The sequence below is a fragment of the Erythrolamprus reginae genome, chromosome 6 (genome assembly GCF_031021105.1).
Source record: "Erythrolamprus reginae isolate rEryReg1 chromosome 6, rEryReg1.hap1, whole genome shotgun sequence".
In the NCBI taxonomy this organism is placed as follows: domain Eukaryota; kingdom Metazoa; phylum Chordata; class Lepidosauria; order Squamata; family Dipsadidae; genus Erythrolamprus; species Erythrolamprus reginae.
This window is the reverse complement of record NC_091955.1, coordinates 44,481,880-44,500,712: the sequence shown is the minus strand read 5'-3', so window position 1 is coordinate 44,500,712 and position 18,833 is coordinate 44,481,880. Positions and strand designations below refer to the sequence as shown.

Sequence of the window (18,833 nt, the reverse complement as noted above, 5' to 3'; positions counted from 1 at the left end):
CGCGAGATGAAACCAAGGGAGGTCGCCTACTAAAGGAAGCCTGGTTCTCCAATGAACATTCTTTAAATAGACATATTGATATGCCATCGGCATACCAGGCTTTAAGGCACCAGCAACGACTTAAAGGGGATAGGTCATTAGGATTGGATAAAGTCCCTAACAGAATTCCCCAGGCCGGGCATAGAAACCAGCTAAATGAGGGTACAGCAACCCCCAACGGGAAGCAAGGGAACATACTGGAGCAACAGGGAGGTAGAGGGGGAGGGGCACAATGCAGTTCCAACACAGGGGACAAGGGGGGATTAGAACAGTGCAGACCTAAGACGAGGGCATGGGCAAAAAAATTGCAAGAGCAGACATGTACCACTATAGAAAGTAACAACGATAATGGGGGGGGGGAAAGTAATACCAAACACCTCCGAAGTATTGCCTCGTAACTCCACCTCCTCCCTTGGGGAGGGAAAGAGGCAACAGACACGAGTAAAAGCGGTAGATCCCCCTTTAGCCAGCATGAGCAAGCCCACAATTAGGCTTGCCGCAGAGGGGAGGGAAGGGTGTAGCCCTATGACGCGGGCAATGAGCAGACTGAATAATGCTTTATAAAGGTGATTGTCTCCCATGGCATTTTAATACTCTGACGAAGTTAGCAGCATGCTAACGAAAGCTAAGTGGTTTTATTAAAGTTTCTATGTTCCGGTGATCGAGATGGCTGCTGCCTCATCATTGACACACACACACACACACACACACACACACACACACACACACACACACACATATATATATATATATATATATATATATATATATATATATATATATATATACATACGCGCCACCCCTCTCCGAAGACTATACTTAGTTTGATGGCTAGCAGATTTTATGAAAAAATAACTAGCAAAAAGGATATATCTATCCATCTCTGAAAGACTTTAAGGTCAAATCTTCATTGGCTATAAGATGTCTCTGACATAGTATGTAATATTTACTTACTGAACATGAACTAAAATTTAACAGAGTAACTTGCTTATATTTTTAAACTTAGTGTTTTTTAGATTTCTTGAAAAATGAAATGCCAAGCACAAAAGCACTGTGTTGTCATCTGCACAGTTTAGCTGATTCTATCAATAGAAGATTATTTTCCCTTCATTAGGCTTTTGTAATATAAGTCTATCATTTGTGAGAAATAAGATTTAAAGTCTAAATGTAGCAGCTGTTTTTAACTAAAGTTCTAAAAGTACAGCATTCCTGTTTTGTACAGGTTAATAATATACGATGAACTACCAACACCTTTTACTGTATTCTATTACCAATTGCATTTAAGTCCCTCTAAACAATTTCTTCACGGATTGTTACATACTTCCATTATATTGTACACATTTTTGAAATTCTTCCTTCTAAAAAGCAGATTTAATAATATCTTTGAATAAGGGAGACACTGCTTTGATTTATGGAAAGAAACAGTTTCACAGGTAATTTTCTGATGTCCCTTCTACACAGGGTGATGAGTTGATCTAATAAGCCTTGTCCTCACTTGCGCCCTTGCTTGCTCAAGGGATTAATATATTTCCTGAAATTTTTAAGGACAGCCATTAAATTGTCACTAGTATACAAGAGTATTTTAGCTGTTATAGACTCTACATATCTTGAAATCTCCTCTGAGATGTCTTCTGTTGTTATTTTCTTCTTCATTATTGGACAATAGACAAAAATGGGCACTTTTCCAATGTTATGCTTTGCTTTACATCTCCAGAACCTTCCATCTCTATGAAGAAAATCCTTTATTTTATTTGGCTCTTTTTTGTTTGCTGCTGCTGTGCTTTTAAAATATGCCCATCGCCTCTATTCTCCTCCCATTTCCTCCCGTACCTGCTTCAAGGTTACAGCTTTAATAAGCTATATAAGCTGTACAAAACTTTGAAGGAAACAAATTATTTGGATCCTTTCTAGTCAGCATCCTGACCTGAGTATGTGATAGAGATGGCACTGATCTGGCAGGATAGGGTTAGTGTATTCATCCTAGCCTTTCTTGACCTCTCAGTAGTTTTCAATACTACCTATCATAATATCCTTCTAAATCAGCTCTAGAGGGTTAGGGGGATGGTGGTGGCACAGTATTATGGGATTCATATCTTTCCTTGATTTTATGCACTTTTGTTTGTCATGACCACAAGGCTTTCTGTACTGAGAGCAGTACAGTGTTCCCTCGATTTTCGCGGGTTCGAACTTCGCGAAAAGTCTATACCATGGTTTTTCAAAAATATTAATTAAAAAATACTTTGCGGGTTTTTTCCCTATACCAGGGTTTTTCCCACCCAATGACATCATATGTCATCGCCAAACTTTTGTCTGCCTTTAATAAATTTTTTAAAATAAATTTTAATAAATAAACATGGTGAGTAATAATCTAAATGGTTGTTAAGGGAATGGAAAATTGCAATTTGGGGGTTTAAAGTGTTAAGGGAGGGCTTGTGATATTGTTCATAGCCAAAAATAATGTATTTACTTCCGCATCTCTACTTCGCGGAAATTCGACTTTCGCGGGCAATCTCAGAACGCATCCCCCGCAAAAAGCGAGGGAACACTGTACAGCTACATCTGGTCACCCATTTAGCACTGCCTTGTGTTCTGTCTGGGTTCCCCCAGACGTCAACACCAACTAAAAAGAGTAGCCAGACATGCTGGTAAAAAGTAAAGTCATTTTATATCTTTGAAAACAAACACAGATAACAAAAACTGTTCTTACAAACTGGAATGCTATGAAGCTTCACAGAAGAGTCACGACGGCCAGACAATACAACAGACTTCTTGCTGGCACACACCACTGTAGATAATAAAACCCACACCTCCCCCAAGTTTTCAGCCTTCGAGGCCACAAGCCAGAATCAGAGATGCCAAGGATCGAAGTAAGGTCACAGAACTCCCAAAAGATAACTCTCCACAATACAGGAAGGGCGGGCCTGCCTTTTCAACCTTTCTGAGGAGAACCAAACCCAAACCCAGCTGTTGCCTATTAGGGATTGAAATACCTGGCTAATTGTCCCCTTCGTTGTGCTGCCCTTCTCTGCCTCATATCTATGATGGCTTGTGCGTTCTCATCTAAGGACTCCAGGCTACTTGCTGGGGAGAGCTCCCCCCCGGGGGTCTCAGGCTGTTCTCCCTTCTCCTCGTCCTGACATTCCTCTTCCCCATCTGCCTGGTCCTCCTCCTCCTCCTGTTCCTCGTCCTCCCCCTCTGAGCATGGAGCCGGCAGAGTTCCAGCCGTTCCCTGAGGAGCCTCAGGCTGAATCACAACACCTTGAGAGCACGTGTATCTTAAGGAATGCTACAGATGCAGGATGTGGATTGTGTATAAATGTTTATTTCTGTCATGTTCTAATTATAAGCTAAGTAAATAAATAAATCTTCCTTCAGGGTCAATTCCAGTAGGTGAGGTTTGGGAAGGAAAGATTTGATATTTGCCTCCTATTATGTGAGGTACCACAAGACTCAGTGCTTTCACTTCTTTTCAACATCTCTGAGGTTGATAGGTAAGCTTATCCATTGCCATTGTTGGAGGTATTGCCACAGAGATAGTATTCAGCCAGTTTGGACCGGTTGTGGTGAACTGGTAGTGGAAATTCTCAGTAGTTAAGAGAACCAGCAAATAACATCTCTGGCTGCTTGCCCAGCCGCTTCCACTCCCCATTTTGGCTCCCAGGGGACTGCAGGGAGGCTCACTAGGTCCAAATGGGACACGGATATGTGATGCCTTAATATATCAAACAATCTAACAAAGCAGCTGCACAATAGGGAAGAGATAGACTAACTTAAAATGGGAATGAGCAGTTTGCACTGCTGTAGCTGAAGAACTTCGACAATGGTACCACTTTGAAGAGTTTGAATATAATGCTTATACTCCCCATGTTTGGCTGCTGTGTATGTCAGAATGTTTTGTGTAGAACAGCCATTTGGAGTGGCTTATATGAAATCTGTTTTCAATGAGTTGTAATGTTATTGACTGGACTATATGTTTAGAACTTTCTGATTCTAGGAGAAATCGGTCAATGAGAAAGATGACCTTTGAAATGGTGGAGTTGATTTCTTAAAAATAAGACAATTGGGTGAGTAACTATTAGGAATAACTTATATCCTATAAACCCTTCAAATACATAAGGATTGGATCAGTGGGCTCAGAAGCCAGTAGTCCATCTAATTTGTGATGTGGGTTTAAGGTAATAGTAATGGATATTATACAATAGATATGATAGATATATGCAAAGAACCTTGCTGTCTGACTGATTAATTATTCTTAGTTTACCCTAATTACTTTTAAGTGTATATTTAGGACCCCCTCCTTGCCTTTTCAGGATGTAAGCTGACAGAACTTTTAAAATACAATTAGCCTTTCCTTGGATTTCTAAGGATAAAAAAAATCTTAAATCAATGCACAATGTACTGGTAAAGGCTGCATGATGGGGGGGGGGCATATTCAAAAACCTGTAGTTTTGTTGTTCTGGGTATAAAGTTAAGGGAGATCTCCATATAACCTGTTTTTTATATCCTGGTTGAAACTGGGATATGAATTTGACAAATCTGACAAAACTATTGAGTAACTATTAAAAGAATCTAGAGAGACAAGCAATTAATAACGGATTTCCAGTGAATTAATAAATATTATATCTTTATTTTATTGGAAAAAACTGGACTTCTATAGTGTGTTAAGAAAATGCATATAAACTTGTGATTTTTATCCCTAAGCCAACATGCTTGCTTGAGCTCACTAGAAATAAAACCCTTCAGTTTATCATTGTCATCACTGTGCGGCAATAACTGGAAGAAGCTTTATGACTGCAGGGTATTTCTGCTTTCAAAACCCTTCTTGGGCTTTTTTCAATGCTTTAACCTGAATCTTACATTTCCTTAAAATTCTTGATGTCTTTTATGAGACTGAAGTATAATATTTCAAAATATACTCATTTTTAAGACTGGGTTACAAACTGAATATTCATGATTTTGATAAGGATACAAACCTTTTACTGAACTCATATTCTTGGAATATGATGCTTTCTTCCATCATTTTGAAAGGAGAAAAATGATGAAATATAGAATTATTATGGAGTCTTTTACGAAGGGAATTTCAGACTTTCCAGTACAGTAATTACCTAAAATAATAAAAATGTTTTGTGACTCTTCCAAAAAGTAATGCTACAATAGCAGCAACAATCATAGTGTCAACACTTACTGGAACAACTGTGTGTGTGTTTTGCACTGTACTCTCTAAAATCAAGATGCAAATTCCCATTACTCCAGTCAGGTGATCTGCGATGATGGAATTGAACTTTCAGCATCTTGGCAAGCCAGTAGGAGGAAAGCTCCTACTGAAACTTTTTTTTGTGGGAGATCAACCAGCCTCTGATGGCATGGAGGTTGGTGAGACGTCCTACAAAAAGCACCATACTTCACTTGTCTACATGCTAATGAATGCCTCCAACACTCTGTTCTATTGGATGCTATTCTCTTGAGCTAAAAATGTCACCATGGTTGTGGTAACCCTGCCGGAATGGAACAGATTCCTTTCTAATCTCTGTGGCAATGGCTGGAGCCTCTCATAGGGGAAAGTAAAAAGATTCCCAGAAATAGGGTTTGGGTGTCCTTTGCCATAGGGCAGTGGGGTCAAACTCACAGTGTCACAATGGCATTATGTGATGTATCAGGACTTTTTTCCCTTTTCACTAAACTGGGCATGGGCATAGGCAGCGCATGATTTATCTGGGCTGCAGGCCGGGAGTTTGACAGCCCTGCCCTATGAAGAAAGTAAGGATACTCAAAGCACCTGAAGAACCTTGTAATCTGTCCAGAATTCTAACAGCTGGTTAACTATAAGAAACTTCTTAGCAGAGAGTGAGTAAAATAACACTCTCCTATTTGTTTTCATTAGTAAGTTGTGTTCATTGCTATGCTCTGTTGTGGTTGGCTCTGGCCCAGCTCCTGCCCCAGGGAATGGGGAGGTGGATGCAGGGAAAAATTCAACATGTCACAGGCCTGTGTTATTGCCGACAGAATCAGTTCAGAGTTTAGTTTCCTCGGATGATGAAGAAGGTGGGAGTGACTCGGCAGAGGAGGGCTTGGCACACAGCCCAGGCAGTCAATCTCCTTTATCTTCCTTTGATTCGGATGATGATGTTTTGGACCCACGCAAGCGCAGAATAATGCGTAGAAGAGACCAAGTAAGAACATATTACAGGAAAAAAGGGAGGCCACCTGTGTTTGGGTGGGGCTCCAGGAATTAGGGCTGCTGCTATAAATAGCAGCATGTGGGTTTGGCCATTGTAGAAGAATATCTGATCGGGGTTCGTCAGGAATCTTGTGTTGCTGGACTTTGTTGCTTTTTCATGCCTTTGAAACCAAAGCAGAGCAACGTGTGTGTGTGTGTGTCTCACTTCGTTGGAAGAAGAAGGGGTGTGAAGTTTCTTCACAGCTGCTAGCTAAGTACTTAATGACTGCTTAAGGGAAATTGTACAGATTACCCGGTTTTTTTGGGAAGAGTGCTCTTTGCAATACAAAAAGAGTGCTTTGTTTATTTTGAATTTTGTGATAAAGAACATTGTTTTGAATTTTCAAATGTGTGTGTGTCTGAAATTTGTACCCTTGAATTTTCAGGAGGCTCCTATCAGAGAGCTCGGCAGAACATGCTCTGACTTTATGGTGAAGAAGAATAGAAAAATAGTAAATAAAAGCCATCATGAGTTATTGTGCCTGCCTGTTTGATGTCAGTATGGTAGACTGATTTCTGATATTGTCTAAGATAATTAAGGTAATTGACATTATCCTGTACAACACTTGAAACCGTTGGGTGAGATCATCCAAAAACATGGGGTGAGTTGTCATCAGTACGCTGATGACACCCAGCTGTACATCTCCACCCCGTGTCCACTCGGCAAAGCAATGGAAGTGATGTGCTGGTGCCTGGAGGCTGTTATGGTCTGGATGGGTGCCAACAGGCTCAAACTCAACCCTGACAAGACAGAGTGGCTGTGGGTTTTGCCTCCGAAGGACAATCACATCTGTCTGTCCATTACCTGGGGGGGGGGGGGTTGAATCAGAGAGGGTCCACAACTTGGGCATCCTCTTCGATCCACAGCTGATTTTAGAACACTATCTTTTGGCTGTGGCGAGGGGGGCATTTGCCCAGGTTGGCCTGGTGCACCAGTTGCGGCCCTATTTGGACAGGGAATCTTTGCTCACAGTCACTCATGCCCTTATCACCTCGAGGTTCATCTACTGCAATGCTCTGTACATGGAGCTACCTCTGAAGAGTGTTTGTAAACTTCAAATCATGCAGAATGTGGCCGTGCGAGCAGTCATGGGTCTCCCCAGATATGACCATGTGTCTCCAACACTCCATGGACTGCATTGGCTGCCAATTGGTTTCCAGACACAATTAAAAGTGTTGGTGATGACCTATAAAGCCCTACATGGCACCAGACCAGATTACTTACAGGACCGCAGAAATCCCAGCAGCTGATTAGGTCACACAGAGTTGGCCTTCTCCAGGTCCTGTCGACCAGACAATATTGTTTGGCAGGACCTAGGGGAAGAGCCTTCTCTGTGGCAGCCCTGGCCCTCTGGAATCAGCTCCCTCTGGAGATTCGCACTGCCCCCACCCTCCTCGTCTTTCGCAAGAGCCTCAAGACCCATCTATGTCGCCAGGTATAGGGCAATTATATTATGCCTCCCCTTTCTGACCATTAAATGTTATATGTGGATGTGATTGAGTTATTGACTGCTTTTTAATGTAATGGGATTTTAGTTTTTTAGTTTTAGTTATAGTTTTTAATTATTAGATTTGTACACATATTGTTTCTGTATTGTGTTCTGTGAGCCGCCCCGAGTCTTCGGAGAGGGGTGGCATACAAGTCTAATAAATAATAATAATAATAATAATAATAATAATAATAATAATAATAATAATATCTGCTGGAAGTATAGGTAATCCTCAGGTTATGAGCCTTCCCTTAGGAAACTTTCAAAGTTATGCAATAAGGGCCCCCTAGAATTTATGAACTCCCAAAATTACAAATGTTCCAACAACTACGGTTGTTGTATGGTTGGGAAGGAAGCAATTGTGGCGAACCCAAGGGAGAAAAAAATTAGGTATCTATGTGTTGAGGGAGGCGTCTGGTGGTCTGAAGTAGGTGGCCTGTTCTATTAGTAGGCCCTGTTGGCCTTCCCCACCATGAGATACCTCATGTTCACTTAACGAGCCACACATTCAATTAGCAAATGCATGGATGAAAGAAGGGAGTGATGGCGTTCATGGTATGAGATTCATGCCTCAGGTTATAAATTGAATGACCAGGCTCCACTACATTCATAACTCAAGGACTACCTGTAATCTTTGTCAGTCATTATATTTACTAGCTAGTTATACTCCATAAATTACTTTTAAGTCTTCCCATAAGATAACATGTGTTGAATATGTATTAAGTTAATGTAAATAGTTGGAATTTGAATTGTCGATTGTGATTGGTTAAGAATTTGATTGGGAATTTTAAGAAAGTGACAGTTGGGTTTAAGCGGGAAAGTGAGAGTATAAAAGAGGCAAGCTGACACTGTTTCAGTCAGTCTTTGCAAGAGCTGAAGTCACAAGTTCAATTGTTTGTGTGCTGCCGAGAATAAACCAACTTTAAAGAAGCTGACAGTGTCAATGTTGGCGACGAAGAAGGGAACACCATGGATATGGGGGGATATAGAACGCAAAGCATTTATCAAAATAAAACAGCTATTGTCCTCAAATAGCATAGTGGTCCAATATAGCACAACATTACAAGTGAGATTGACATTTGATGCTTTGCCGTATGGAGTGGGAGCTGTGCTAGCCCATGTATTACCAAATGGCACAGAGGCCCCAATAGCTTATTTTTCAAGAACGCTTTCTGGCGCAGAATGAAATTATAGTCAGTTGGATAAGGAGGCCTTAGCCCTGGTAGCTGGGGTCAAGAAATTCCAGTTATATTTTTGGTCATAAATTTGAATTAATCACAGACCATAAGCCATTACTAGGATTATTAGCGGAAAATAAGCTCACACCCCCGTTCATGTCACCCCATTTAATTAGGTGGACTATTTTCCTAGCAGGATATAATTATGTCCTCAAGCATAAAGGAGGCAAAGAAATCAACCATGCTGATGGTTTAAGCAGGTGCCCCATGTCTTTAACAGTAGAGGACCCAGCTCCAGCATCTGATGTATTAGTATTAGGGTTAGAGGACAACCGAATCACTACAGCTAAAGAGGTGGCTGAAAACACAAGACAAGATTTCTTATTACAGAAGTTTGTTAATTATGTGTTAAGAGGGTGGTCTAACGATATTAGTGATGCAAACTTAAAGGATTTCAATAGCAAACAGCAAGAATTGTCATATCTAAGGGGATGCCTTTTGTGTGGGGACAGAGTTGTTATTCCATCCAATTTAAGGAACAAGGTATTAGAACTATTGCATAAAGGACACCCGGGTATTGTGCGTATGAAGAGCTTAGCCAGAGGGCATTTGTGGTGGCCTGCGCTAGACTCAGACATTGAAAAATGGATTGCCCCATGTGATCCATGCCAAGAGTCCAGGCCAAACCCCCCTAGAACTTCCCAATAGAGTGGGAAGCACCAAAGGGACCATGGTCTAGGATTCATATAGATTACACAGGCCCCATGGGAACACAATCCTTTTTAATAATTGTGGATGCATACTCCAAGTGGGTAGAAATTATTGCCATGGGGAATAAAACCACTAGTGCCACCATTAAGACCCTGCCCTGCTTATATGCAACACATGGTTGCCCTGATACACTGGTTTCAGACAATGGTCCCCAATTCACTGCAAGGCAAATGGAGTTGTTTCTAGACCAGTTGGGCATAAGACATGCACTCATATCACCTTATTCCCCGTGGGCTAACGGATTGGCAGAACGGTACGTTAGGGTGGCCAAAGAGGCCCTGAGGAGATCCAAACCAGGAGAGGTACAAGTGCATCTAGACCAATTTCTATTGACCCAACATATTACTCCTAATGCAGAAAAGCCCTGCTGAACTGTTAATGGGTAGAAAATTAAGGTCCCCTATATATAGATTACACCCAATGTATTGTGAAGACAGAAATGCTATTGTAAATCCTGAAAGATTTATGTTTATTGGTCAAACTGTATTTGCCAAGAACTTTGATGGTGGATTGAACTGGTTAAAAGGGACTATAATAAGACAGACCGTGCCAAAGACTTACTATGTTCACTTGGTCGATGGCTGTCTTTGGAAACCATTTACGGAGACGCCAGGAGCCAGCGACCTCCCAACTTCAAAGAACAAATTCGGACTCTAATATAGACTATCCACCTTTGCTTCCCACAGAAGACCTTAACTGACGGACTATGTGGCAAAACAATATGGATATAGAAGTCTACTCACCAAGCCCACAGCGTCCATCCAGCGTTGCAGGAATGGCATCCCGGGAGGCCGGCGAAGTGTCTGCAGACTCAACACTGGGAACCGTTCCGCTAGTTAGGCCGAGAACGGACAGTGAAGTCGCTGATGAGCTGACCTCCTCTTCAGCCGATTGCCAGGACTCAAATGATCTGCACAGGTCTGAAAGGGTTGTACGCAGACCAAGCAGATTGGGTGATTTTGTCACATGGGTTTCTATGTAACCTTTTGCTGAACCAAGAAGGGAGGGGTGTTGAATATGTATTAAGTTAATGTAAATAGTTGGAATTTGAATTGTCGATTGTGATTGGTTAAGAATTTGACCGGGAATTTTAAGAAAGTGACAGTTGGGTTTAAGCGGGAAAGTGAGAGTATAAAAGAGGCAAGCTGATACTGTTTCACTGTTGCAAGAACTGAAGTCACAAGTTCAATTGTTTCTGTGCTGCCAAGAATAAAGCAACTTTAAAGAAGCTGACAGTCTCAGTATTCTTTAACATGCACCACCTATTTTGTTACCAGCTTTCATAATTAACTATATATTGTGTGAAATGCTTCCTTTTTTCTGTCCTGAATTAATTGTATTGCAAAAATAATAATAATAATAATAATAATAATAATAATAATAATAATAATAATAATAATAATAATAATAATAGTATTTTAGGTGTTGGTGAGTGTTTTAAAATCATTTATGGTATGTAGCTATGTTTTAAAGCTAGGCTATTTCAATTAAAGTTGGTCTGATTTTGTTAGAAATTCCATCCTTATCATAAGAGTGCTTGTGAAATGAGATTTGTGGAAACATAAAACATTGGAAATTTTTCAGGCTTTGAAAGAGGTTGCAAGGAATAACTTCATAGCACATGCTTTTTAAAAAGTTTTGAAACCAAGGAAAATATTTTAAATAAATAACTTAAATCAATTGAGGCATGTTTAGTTCTAGTTTCCTTTGATAATTTCTTTAAGCTTCCTTGAATTCATAAGAATACAAATTTCTATATTTTAATATTCGTTCACATAATCATTGAGGTATATCAGTGCCCAGTGTGTAATTTTTTTTAATTTAAAAAACGTCTGCCAAGCTTTCTTCTTGCTGCTCCAATTAACACATTCAGTGCACGCTTGCCATTGAGTGGTCTGTGTATATGGGTTAAACCACTTTGCTATTTGTTCAGATTGCATTGTTTGTAGCAGGAATGAGCTGTGCATTGTTTATTCTGTAAACCAAGCAAGCCAAAGAAGAAAGCAAATAAAAATAAATGGAATCTTAAGTGATCAGAGGTTGTGTGGCTATAAATAACAAGGAGTAATTATTGGGTTGGATAAAACCTCTTGTGTTTTCAGATGTGGTTCAGTCCATTGAGTAGCGTTTATCTCCTCCCCTCTGGCCCCACTTCAAATGATGGAGACAGAGAATAGTGAAATTCTAGTGCTAGGATTCCTCTTGCTGTCAGATCCATTGTTAACTTTATTTCATTTATTAAAGTGGTCTTGCCATGAAGATCCTATCTTTTTAGTTTACCATTTCTTCTTTTTAAGCATTTGCTTTAAGATGTAGAGACAGTACCTTTGATTATTTTAATGCAGAGTCAGTCAGATGAAGATAAAGTAGTGTCCTTTTATTGCCAGAGCTGAAGCTGATTTTTGAGTGGTGGCAAGCTGGCTGGTCAAAGGGGCCAATTTTCTCTCCTGGCTATTAATTCTTTTGCCACAGGCTGTTTGTGAAGGGTACCTCTGGGCAATAGCAACAAAAGATACACAGATCCAGAGCCTGTGGGCTGGTGAATGAGATGGAGCGTTTCTTGGGGTTGGTCAAGCAGATAAGGAGATCGAGGAGAAGAAAAGGCAAAAAGTATCGTCCGGAGGAAGATTATCATGAGGGCTATGAGGATGTATATTATTATGCCTCAGAGCACTTTCCAAGTAAGGACTGTACAAATGTTTTTCTTCTGTTACTGTGACAAAGGGGGTTACTATTGTTTCAAGCTTTAAAAAATGGCATTGCAGCCTGTTTTGCTTTTTAGACATGTTGCAGGTGGTGGCTTTTTGTATAAGGCTACTATATTGTGTGAATGAAAGGAAGGCTCTGAAGAAAGGATTAATATTTCAAATACAGTTAATTTATTTCTATTGTGCAAGACTTTTATTAAATCACTCTAGTGCTTTAAAGTCACACTGCAGACAATTTATAACCGTACACGTGTATGCCTATGTGTTTGCTTCAGGGCTCTGTCTATATACAGTATTGTAAGTAAATATCATTTTAAAGCACTCTGAATGTGCTTGCTTACACAAAGATTAAGGTTGAAGTTAAAAATAAAACTGAATATAAACCAGTCTTTTAATATTTTTTAACATTTACTTATTTTTTTCAATAGAAAGTAAATCTGATTTATTTTTTCAGATGTTCATTCATAGCATTGTTAGAGAATGAAAGAACTATTCTGTTCATTGATTCTGCAGCCATGTGCTTGCCACTGCATTTTATAAAAATTAGGAGAAATTCAATATCAGTATTTGAAGTTAGAACATACAGTGTTTATAATATTCTTTCCCTGATCTCATGTTTTGTCTTGTACCTATTGTAGTGGACTTAAAATGCCCACAGATTCCTATAGGAACATTGGAAAAGAGAGCCGCCCATAGACTTGTCTGACTTTCTGTGTCATGCTTAAGCTAAAGAAATTAACAATATGAACAATCATAAACTAACAGATGTGTAAGGAGGACCATCTTTGCAATCAACAGTTCTGTTTATTCATAACCACAACACATTTCTTTAAAAATGTGTATATCAGTCTATGCTTTTTTATTCATAAATATAAAAGATGGCTTATTGTCTACTTTGCTGCATGTTGCAGTTTATCTCCTTTTCCAAGAGGAGGAAGAAACAGAAGTTTTGCAGTTTTGGAAAAGTACATTGCTGGAATCATGTGGCAATGCTATATTTATCAACAGCACAGTTTTTGATATAGTATTGTCATTTTTTAAAAAAAGTTGGTTGCATTGTATGTGCTTAGTCAATTAGATATCAATCAATGGACAGGATTAATAGTATAATAGTATAATTATCAACATAAATATACTATGCAGAGTAGAGAATCTGAAAATGATTAAAATGGTTAAATGATTATTTGTACAACTTCTGTTCTTGTACAATTTTACAGTCTACAACTATTTGAAGTAAGTTTCCCTTTATCAAAAAAAATCAAAAGAAACAAATAGGTCACCTAATTCCATCAAAGCAACTGTTTTTTGAATAACTTTATTTTGCAAGAGTCTCTCCATTTAGAACGAACAGACAAAAACAGTGAATTTTCACTGTTATCCATGTAATCATTCTAGGGTGCATTTGTGTTGCCAATCAGTTTGCCTCTCAAAAGAAATCAATAAAATAATAATAATAAAAATATTTTCTATTAGTAATTTATCATACCACAATCAGTTAACTAGCTTATTTAATTTGGTTTATAACATTTACAGATTGCAAAGAATTTTTTGTTTTTAAATTGGAAAAGACTGTTTAACAAACAAAACTGATTTTAGTAGGGTTCAATTATACAGTTAGTCATAAGTGATCTTAAAGGATATTTCATAATTGTCAAAAGATGTGAATGTTTTATCATATGATTTCTGGTAATTTGTTGAGTATTGGAATACATAATTACTACTGTATAGAGATGTTATCTCTCCTACTTTACTTATTTATATAGTACTTAAATTAAAGTAATTCCTTTCTCTGATACAACTGTTATTATTTTATATTGTGATGAAGAAGCATTTATAGATTTATAGAAGAGAAGATTTTTTTCAAAAAACTCCAAAACTACACAACAGCAGAATGCCTATTACCTTCACATTCATTTTAAAGTGTGACTCTAATGCAGTGGTTCTCAACCTTTCTAAAGCCGCGACCCCTACAGTTCCTCATGTTGTGGTGACCCCCAACCATAAGTCTAGTGTCAATTCTCCCAGTAGAGCTTTAAGCTGATTGGCAGGAAAGTCTATGTCTGATCCATTAGGGCAAGACCTTTCTCAGTTTCTTTTTGTGACTATTCAGCAATTCTAGGCCTTATTGTTTCCAAGGCACCATCTCTCCTTTTTCCTCAAGGCTACCCATGCATTGTATTATATACCTTCCTTTAACAGCAGTGACAAAATATGTATATTTATGTGTGTGTGAAATAAGAAAGCAGTCAAGTTAGAAATAGTTAATTATACTGTATATTTTTTGAGAAAATTTTAAAATAAAGCACCATGTCTGATGGCCTTAAGTACTATGTACAAGGTGTACTAATAGCTACTGTATGTCAAAAACTTTGTTAGGCAAGTGTAGTAAAGAGCTGAGGTGGCACAGCAAGTAGAGTGCAATACTGCAGGCCACTAAAGCTGACTGTAGATCTTCAGGTCAGCGGTTAAGATCTCATCACCGGCTCAAGGTTGACTCAGCCTTCCATCCTTCTGAGGTGGGTAAAATGAGGACCCGGATTGTGGGGGCAATATGCTGGCTGTTAAAAAGTGCTATTGCTAACATGTTGTAAGCCGCCCTGAGTCTAAGGGTGGCATTAAAAAATTGATTAAACAAATATTACTGCTCATCTCTTAGTCTTAGCACCTTCAAAATCTTAAATATAATTGTAAAATTATTAATCACCTTAAAATGATTAATTATATACCACCAAGTTGGTATAAATGGCAAATCTTTTTTTGGCTCGGGTGCCAAAAGACCATGCAAGCGTGCAATAGCGTGCCAACACCCATAATGCAATGCCCCCTTTGCATGCACACAACCCCCACACTGTCCCCCACACATGCCCCAGCCCCTCGTGCATGTGCACAGGCCTCATTGAAGCCTCTGGACTTCCAGTAGGCCCTTTGGTTTTCCTGAAGCCTGGGGAGAACAAAAACGGCTGAAAAGGAGGCAAAACCAGCACATGCATGTTGCAGCTGACATAGGGCAACACCTTGTGTGCCCTTAGATATTGCTCTGCATGCCATCTATGGCACCCATGCAATAGGTTCGCCATCAGCGCTATAGACTCATTGTGACCATATAGATAGATTTTCTCTGTGACAATCTGTCCTCAGCCTTGTCCTTCAGGTCTTCCATTTCCACTGTAATTAAGGCCATCCAACTTGCTGCTGGACATCATCTTCTTTTACTTCCTTTACCATTCCTAGCTTTAGAGCCTTTTCCAGAGAACCAGGCATTCACATAATGTAATCAGAGTAGGATGATTTCACCTGGGTCATTTGTGCCAAGTTGGCTCAGTGGTTAAGATTCTGGGCTTATCAGCTGGGAATCCAGCAGCACAGGTGTGAGACCTAAGAACCACACAATGGGGTGAGCTCCCATCCTACCCTCAGCTCCTACCAACCTAGCAGGTCGAAAGCATGCAGATGCAAGTAAATAAATAGGTAATTCTTCAATGGGATGTTAACAGTGCTCCATGATGTCATGCTGGACACATGACCCCGTAGGTCTCTTTGGAGAGCTCTGGCTAAATGGAGAAGAGCATTGCCCCTATAATTGGCAATGACTAGCTAAATAAAATTGCAGGGATTTTTTTACTTTTTCCCATTTGTGCCTTGGGTGAAAACTCTTGATTTGATCTGTTCAGAGATCCATGTGTTTGTTTTATTGGCTACTCAGATGCTCTCAAAGTGTTGTCTCCAGCACTAAAGGTCCAAAGTATAACTTTTGTTTCCATAGATTGTCACTGAGAATACCATTATTTTGAACTTTGAAGGTATAAACACATCATAGCATCTGAAATTTTTCAAAGCTCATAATAACTACTCTAAAATTAAAATAGTATAAAACACATTTAGAACGCATGGAATTAACTTAGTTAAGAATGTGTTAAACAAAACACAATAAATTTGTGAAAGAATTTACAACAGTGTTTCAAATTGGACATTTTTCAAGTTTAAATGGAATATTCCAACCTTACTGGAAGTTTTCTGTCTTAATATTTCCAAAATAACCTGTAATTGCTCAAATTTGAAATGCATTGCATACCAGTATTTGTAATATAAAGAATATTTAAAACAATGAACATATTTTGTTGCTACACCGAACAGTTGCAGTGGGAAACTGCTGCCCAAGCCCTTTTGATCATGGAAAGTATCCAAGTATTATTACTCAGAAAAAAGGGGAGGAACACATTCATTACATTTCATATCCTGCTCCAATTTGGTAAATGAGATTGAATAGTGAACTAAATTATATATAATTATATATATGAATGAAGTCTTTTTTTTGTGGGGTTCTTGGTGCTCTCTAAACCTTGTGGTTTCCTGGAAGACGTTTCAGTAGCAATCTAGGTAACATCATCAGTCTTGTTTTTCTTAATGCATAGTCACAGATAAAACTGCAGCTTTTTAAATAAAACATTATGACTCTGGCAACTTAATTTTCAATATTCACAATAATAGGAATGCATTATTATATATATATAAAGTTATTAAAAGTTTTAAAAACAAAGATTAAACCAGTATGAACTGATACCAAAGAAGAAGAGAAGGAAATCAATGAGAAAATAAAACTGCAAGAAATAAGAAAAATGTATAGGGAAATACAGAAAAGGGAAAAAATGTAAAAAAAAGTGGCTTACAATCTCCTTTATAGCAGTTATAACTATAATTATGAGTTTACCTTTCTCTAAAGATACATCATGATTCCATTCTTTCTATAACAACCCAATGGCCTGCACTGGCTGCTGATCGGTTTCCGGTCACAATTCAAAGTGTTGGTAATGACCTTTAAATCCCTACATGGCATTGGACCAGAATACATCCGGAACCGCCTTCTACCGCACGAATCCCAGCGACCGATAAGGTCCCACAGAGTTGGCCTTCTCTGGGTCCCGTCGACCAAACAATGTCGTTTGGCGGGCCCCAGGGGAAGAGCCTTCTCTGTGGTGGCCCTGGCCCTCTGGAATCAACTCCCCCCAGAGATTAGAACGGACCCCACCCTCCTTGTCTTTCGCAAATTGCTCAAGACCCACCTTTATCGCCAGGCATGGGGGAACTGAGACATCCTCCCCCAGGCTTTTATATTTTATGTTTGGTATGTATGTGTTGTATGGTTTTTAAATTGTTGGGGTTTTAGATATGTTTTATTTTAATATTAGATTTGTCTCACTGTTGTATTGTTTTTGTATTACTGTTGTGAGCCGCCCCGAGTCTTCGGAGAGGGGCGCCATACAAATCTAATTAATAATAATAATAATAATAATAATAATAATAATAATAATAATATAATTATCAAAACCATAAATCATATATTTTTTCTGTTTTGCACAAAAAGTCCATAAGCTGTATAAAAGGAATGTATTTAAATAGATGCTGCTTTACTATAATCTGTGGCTCATATGTTATTGTTCTCTCTGTCTATATACCCTGCTTATATGGATAGGAGTACATGAGAAGATGATTTTTAACAGATTACACTTTTAAATAGAAAATGTGCCTAATCACAATAGCTTAATTTATATACTCATATGTACTTTGACTAACTACACTAAGTTACATCACTTAGTATTTTGGACACATTTGTTAAATCTTGCAGAAACGAATCACATTACCATTCAGTAAGCAATTTTCATATGTCAGGCATCCACATAGTCCAGTTATGGAGCTTCCATTTCAATAATTGTAATAATTTAAGTAAAAGGCACAGAATTACAGAATTTGTGGGAACCTGGAAGTTATTCTATGCATCTAATGAAGTGTGCTTCACCTCATGAAAACTTATGCCTTTTAATAAAATTTGTTAATTGAAAAAATGTGCTACTAAACTCTGGCTGATTTCTTGCCCAAAGCAGGAATCTTCAGTATATCCCAGACAAATGACTGACCAACCTTTGGCTGAAAATCTTCAGTGATAGAGCAGTTATGGCTCCAGGCGACTTGGTTGTTACACACTGCCTAATTAGTCTCATGGTTGAGATATTCCTTCTTACTTTCAGGATTGGAATTCCTTCTAAAACTACATGTGATTAAAATTAATAAATGAGGCAGTAAGAAAATCAGTGTCTATATGAACCTATTCTCTATTATTTATATTTATTTACTTAATATATTTGCACCTCAGCCTTTGCCATGTTAATCTTGCAACAATTCTGAATGCATATTCCAAGTCATCCATTATGCTTTGTAGATATGTAAGAAGTCAATCAGGTTCTTTGTAATTTATAAACACTCAAATAATGTTTGTATTTGTGGAGAACATGAATAATTTATTGAATTTGACATTTATATAATGAAATGCTGTAAATAATCATAGGTTCAGAAATTAAATATTTGAAAGAACCATACACAATGTAATCATATAGCTGTTGATGCCTGGTTAGAATTTTGTTTTCAATTTTCTGTC

The 18,833-nt window shown here is 38.5% G+C and overlaps 1 protein-coding gene across 4 annotated transcripts in view; it reads left to right on the top strand.

Moving 5' to 3' along the window:
• GRIP1 (glutamate receptor interacting protein 1) overlaps positions 1 to 18,833 on the top strand; it is a 585,000-nt gene that overhangs the window by 158,937 nt on the left and 407,230 nt on the right. For 2 of the 4 annotated variants that reach the window (XM_070755657.1, XM_070755659.1), the window contains exon 1: positions 12,244 to 12,376. The exons of 1 other annotated variant lie outside the window; for it this stretch is intronic. In XM_070755657.1, the coding sequence (XP_070611758.1) occupies positions 12,244 to 12,376 (133 nt within the window). Of the gene's footprint in view, positions 1 to 11,854; positions 12,377 to 18,833 lie in introns of those variants that run through there. One more of the 4 variants, XM_070755656.1, reaches the window with a different exon arrangement.